This window comes from Perna viridis, chromosome 2 (assembly GCF_037379345.1).
Source record: "Perna viridis isolate PV_CMFRI_1.1 ecotype Kerala chromosome 2, ASM3737934v1, whole genome shotgun sequence".
Taxonomy (NCBI): domain Eukaryota; kingdom Metazoa; phylum Mollusca; class Bivalvia; order Mytilida; family Mytilidae; genus Perna; species Perna viridis.
The window spans coordinates 36,241,122-36,247,290 of NC_142446.1; the positions used below are offsets into that span (position 1 = coordinate 36,241,122).

General features: G+C 33.8%; 1 protein-coding gene across 1 annotated transcript; it reads left to right on the plus strand.

The window, feature by feature from the left end:
- Positions 1–846: 846 nt before the first annotated feature.
- On the plus strand, positions 847–2,728 carry LOC148624843 (uncharacterized). The gene is made up of 3 exons (XM_088571186.1): positions 847–1,071; positions 1,321–1,756; positions 2,359–2,728. Exons 1-3 carry the CDS (start codon positions 1,044–1,046, stop codon positions 2,717–2,719), a joined length of 825 nt encoding a protein of 274 aa, XP_088427312.1. The 5' UTR covers positions 847–1,043; the 3' UTR covers positions 2,720–2,728.
- The last annotated feature ends 3,441 nt before the right edge of the window (positions 2,729–6,169 follow it).

A 6,169-nucleotide genomic window follows, 5' to 3' on the forward strand; every position in this document is an offset into this window, starting at 1 on the left:
CATGGAGGTTGTTTCGAATTGACATAAAAAATATCAAGTCATTCCTTATAATTTAATATAATTACCAAACATTAACAAGTAAAAAGACCGTAGATGACGTCACTGGCCGAAGGAAAAGATAACAGATACACGATGAACTTTAAATCAGAAAGTGTGTTACTTCTCTAACCAAATTTATAGGTACTGCATCTCTATTGTTTATCATGGTTTACTGAAGATTCCTACATGGTCTATATATTTTGTAAGTATTCGGTTGGGTCCCTAGACTGAAAATGTCATACACCCTGAATATATGTTAATTAAAATCCATAATAACCATACGACATTGATCATTCCAGATGTATTTTCAATGCTACCGTTTGTTCGGTGAACCTGGTCTAAGCTTCCAGTTCTAAGTGGAGTCCGGGTATTAATTTAATGTTGTTTCTTTTAATTTGGTTTTCGTTGTTGTATTAGTCTATTTCCCATGTCTAGTTGTTATCCTTGGGTTATATTCGTTTGATTACCGTTTGAATTCTGGTACCCTTGAGTTCTCTGTCTGCATATATCTACAAGTGTCCTCAAATGACAAGTATAGATTTCGACAATCCTTGACTTTTATAATTAAATTCGTAAGGGAAGAACACAACACTCGTTATAGAGTGAAAGTGGAAGTCTATTGCAATGATTCAAATATATCAAAACTTGAACTATTTTCACCAAAAAATCATCAGACAGGAGAATTAAGAACCTTCAAACAAATTATATTTTTTTTAAAAATTGATTTTTGTTTCTTAAACTTAGAGAGAGCATTTTACATAATTGTATGATATACCTTAATAGAGAAAATTCGATAGTCAATGTGGACTTGTGAACAAAATATCCTTTAAATATGTTATGTTTAGAATGTACAATTGATGTGCAAATAAAATATAATAGCTATTGAACTCAACAAAAATATTATGACGTAGTTATGCAGAATGGTTGTGTTTCTGTCATTTGCATCTTCTGTAAATGAAGAATTATAATAAAACATTATATATGTACTCTCTCATGCAGTTCAAATGTCTGTTTTTCTCAATGGATACGCAGGTAAGACATAACATAAAATATAGTTGGTGCACTTCCAAATTCGTCTAAAATTTTTGTAGAATTTCTCACTGAATTTGAATAGTTATTGTGTTTACAATACTTATGGAAGAACAGATGGACGGCCTGATAAATTATGCCCCCAACTGTTTTGGGAAAATACAGAACCTATCTTATGTACATTTAATGCATTAATTCTGAGGTAGTTAAACAAATAGTTTAGACCATAATCTTTCGATTGTTTCACTTCAGATCCTTATCACCAAGGAACTGTAATTTCCGCGCCTCAACATCAAGATATTCCTCGGGCGGTGAGCTACAATGCATCTCCATTTACTGCTCAGTCCGTTCCTGGACCACTACCATCACCGTACGACCAAGCAATGCTGCCGGGACAGGTTCAATCGACCGCTATTAACACGATTCCAAACTATCTATCTGGTCCTGGGCCACCGCCTCAATATAACGACCAAGACACGTTACAGTTGGCTACAACGAGCATGGAACCAAATAATGTATCAGTGATGCAAACAATGGTGGCGGCGGATCCTAACATGAATGATCCAGCAGACAATGAATATTCTGTTCAAATTAAATGTCCCAACTGTCGCTTAGAAATAACCACTAGCACAGAATATGTCAACGGGTCATGTACCTATATGTTTTGTTTGTTGCTGGCTTGTATTGGGTAAGCTTACATGTACTACGAGTCTGGAGAAAAGAAAAATTAACAAAATTTTGTTAACAGTTAAAAATGGTCATGTTTTCATTTATTAACGTCTTTTGCTGCTAGCAGCTTATTCTCTCCTCTCAGTTTTTTCCTTATCGGGTTAAGAAAAAGAAAGTCTACGATCAGAAAATACACGCATAACTTTGCGAATCAAATGATACTAAAGTTTTTTCCTTTTATGCTCCAACGATTTTCGTCAGGATGTTAAATTGGTGTATGCTATGCTGAACATACTATAAGTACAACGCTCTGACCTTATTCGTCAATTCAGTCAAGCGCAGATCTTCGTCTGTTAAATATATAATAGCCATCGTGTGCCAAGGAATTTTGAACCATCTCAAAAAGTCAACTTCAGTATAGTCGAGTCTGGGGCTCTATAGAGTACTTCATTATTTTGTTTATGTCGTTCGATAGTTTAATTTAGTGTTTCAAAAGTTGTTCTTCTCTTACTTTGCTAAAATGGAATAAAACAAGACAACTCCGTATGACCTTATACTGAGGTATTTCTTCTTTAACAAAATGAGTACTTTGAGAAAGAAATAAAACCATTTATATTTTAGCTGTATATTCTTTAGCTGGTTGCCCTTTGTTACATCGAGTGCAAAGGATGTTGTACACACGTGTCCTAGTTGTAAAGCAGTGTGTGGACGTTTCCGACGAAAGCAGATTCAAATGATAGGAATTGGTGGACGTAGATGTCTTGGAACTGGTCAACGTGGATACGGACGGAGCAATATTGGTAAAAACAAACGTAGCTTTAACCATGGTGGACTCTTGCATAACAGGATTGGTGTTGGTAGAAACCGACGGACGGGAATAAGTGACCACAGGCGAACCAATATTGGTAGCCACAGGAGGACCTGTGTTGGTGGTGTACGTGCTAAAGTTGGTACGAAGAGTAAGAAGATACGCCGACACTGAGAACTGAAAATAAAAATGTTTTTACTGATTTTTTTTCAAATAAAACTTGATTTTGGGTTGGAATACAGTCTGCCCATTCTCTAGCGATCCAATTATGAGATGTAAGACTTATAACTCATGCTCTCAAATTTATCAAAACTTGCAGTATTGCAAATTTCAAAATATCTAAAACACTGGGGCTTCATTCATTGTATTGCACATGGTAGAACCTCTCGGTGATGGATTTGGCTTCCTATTTTATAGTTTTAGTTTTTGAGTACTTCTCGTATACAATTAGTTTTTGGATTGAGATCTTCCTATAATATCGGATTCCATTGCTGCCGATGAGAGGTCACTCATTGAAACACGTGTACAGCATATTGAAATCATGCACTATATATGATTTGTATTTTTGTATTTACAATATAAAATGAGGAAAAATAGAAATAGAAATTAGAAGAAAATGGCGGTTTAAAAGACTGCTGCATGATGCACAATGATAAAGTACGTCTTTGGAAAAAATAAATAGGGACAACAAACGAAAATTTCAGTGTGTCTAAATGGCAGTATGTCGTGGTAAATTTAAATGAAGGTTCATAGGGGTTAGAAATAGACAAATTTTCAAATTTGATCCAAAACTACATTTTAATACCAACCCATTACTTTTCAAAGTAGAAAAAAAAGTTTGTATTAACATGACAGATGATTCCATGGTTAGATTATGAAAATACTTAGATAAATCTTTATCGAATGAATAAACTACAGGATTGTATGTAAAAAAGGTCCCCGAACTTGATTTCGAGATAAGTGGGTATTAACAAATGCAATTTTGTATGGATCATGTGGGGAGTTTCACTATTTTGCAAAATTACAACTCTGCGGGTGTTTATAGAAAAGCGCGGGGCCGCTTACCCTACTGGTGCACCTGGTCCATGCTCCCAGTTTTTAGTAGAGTCCGAGTTGCTCATTTACTTTTGTTACTTTGGATGTATTATTTTATTTAGTATATATTCTTTGTTGTGTTTATCTGTTTTGCATGTCTGGTCTTTGTCCCTGGATTACATTCTTTTGATTTCCGCTAGAATTAGTCCATGGGCTTGGAGGATCCACCGTGCATCTCCCCCACCCCAACTTCATGGTGATTTTTAGATACCTTTATACCTCCCATTACCGAATCCATTTGTCGCCAAGGAATATTCTCGGATTCTTTTTCAGTATAAGCCTACATTTGTACTCCACTGGGTCAAAAAGCCAAGATTGTATGAGTGTCTAAGCCAAGGCAATGCATACTTTGACGTATTCCAAGTCAAGTAGAACAAAGAAAGGTACCTCATACCCACTAAAATTTCCGTGAAAAACACAGAATTTGTATGTGGTAGATTAGCATTTCTATTTAATGGTGTTGGATACATGTATGCCTATCATTCATCGTAGATGATTCTTTGAAACCTTATATGTATAAAAATAATGATAGCAAAAAAAATCAACTCCCGTTAAAACTGTGACATTTTAAACAAAAAATACACAATTTACGTGCTAAAATCCGTGATAATCTATTTTATTCTTAAATTTCCCTTTTTTAATATTTTGTCGTCTTCAGGACAGTAAAAGCATGCTTTTGTTTGACAATGTGATTGATACATGAACTCAATAATAAATGCCCGACAGACATTTTGTACAGTTCGTGTATGCTTTAAACGTTCATTTTCTTTCACATTGGGCATATTTTAGTGGGTAGTAGAGGTACCATTCCTTCGCCCAGATGGCCTGGAATAAGTTTAATTGTGCATTGTCTTGGCTCATTAATAAAGTAAGATGCTATATAAAGGTGTTTGAATGTACAAAAGCTTGTTTGAAGTAGAGTACTTGAAAAACATTGCCCATTACAGCTGAAATGGAAGAAAATATGAAAATCCGAAAATTCCCTACTTTATGAAAAACTTATTATTGTTAGCTTGAAACTGAAAAAAAAATTACCTGAAATGAAAGTATTTGTTGAATACATCGATAATTAAAACAGTAGTACCCAACATGTCTTTTTTACATCGATTATGTGCTAAAAACTAACATTTTGGTTCATGTTTAGGTATTTTGTTCATGGGTGGGGTGGCAATCTTCATCTATTTGGACTTGGAATAGTTCAAATATGTATTAGTCGAGCTCATTACAAGCTAAGACATTATATATTTGTAGTTGAATATACAAATGCTTATTTGAAGTACGGTATTTAAAAAAAGCCAATTATAAGTGAAATGGACGGGAAAATGAATGTCCAAAAATTCTCCTTTTTATGAAAAAATTATTGTCACATTAAAACTGAAAAACATGAGCTTATAATGAAAAGATATGTTGGATACATCGATAATTAAAACAATAGTACCCAACATGTCTACTGTAGACCGTTTATATGCCAAAAATTAACATTTTAGGGGTGAAATTGAAGAAAATATGAAATTCCGAAAATTCCTCTTTTTATGAAAAATTCATTATTGTCACATTGAAACTGAAAAGTACGCGATAAAAATGAGAGGATGTGTTTAATAAATCAATAATTAAAACAATAGTACCAACCATGCCTATTGTAGACCGTTTATATGCCAAAAATTAACATTTTAGTTCATGTTGAGGCATTTTTTTTTCATGGGTAGGGGTGGTAATTTTCCACCGAACTTGACTTGGATAAGTTCAAATATTTATTACTTGGGCTCATTTTGAAGCTAAGACACTATAGAAAATTCTGAAATTCTGAAAATTGCCCTTTTTCCGATTTTATAGTTATTGTCACCCCAAAAGGCAAATCTAAGCGCCTTAAATGATCAGATATTTTGGGGACATCATTATCTTAATTATGAACGCCTAAAAAAATGAGTTTTACGGTGTCGGTATGCTGTGAATGAGAACTCTGTTTGATACTGAGACCAGTTTTCTAGGGGTAGGGGTAATATTTAAAAAAAAAATCTTGAAAATTAGTTTTTCGTGAAACATTTATGTAGAAAATTAAATAATTTGTCGAATGATGCAAAATCTGAGACGTTTTAGTTGAGCAATAACTTAAAGAATCGAATTTATGTAACTTTCGACCGAAAAATCGAAAATCCCATTTTTCGCTTTTATATAAATTCTGACTACGTAAATCGCCAAAATTCATCAAAAGAACCCCAGAAGTAAAAATTGATATAATACTAAACAGAAAATACCAAATAAGTCATTTTTTTACTGAAGCATTAATACTCTAAGGGTTTTGACATTGAAAAATATGCCAAATTTGTCAGCGATTTTTCGGCGGGGTAGAGGTTGTTTTTTTTTTCATTTTACCACAAAACCCGAAGTGTTACCGCGACTTTCTGTATACCATTGTAAAGCTGAGACACTAGGCTACATGATGATACATACGTATGTCAGTTTACTTCTTTCTGTAGAAAGAAGAAGTTCGTAGAATAAAAAAAATAAAAATTGATTTTTGCCTCAACG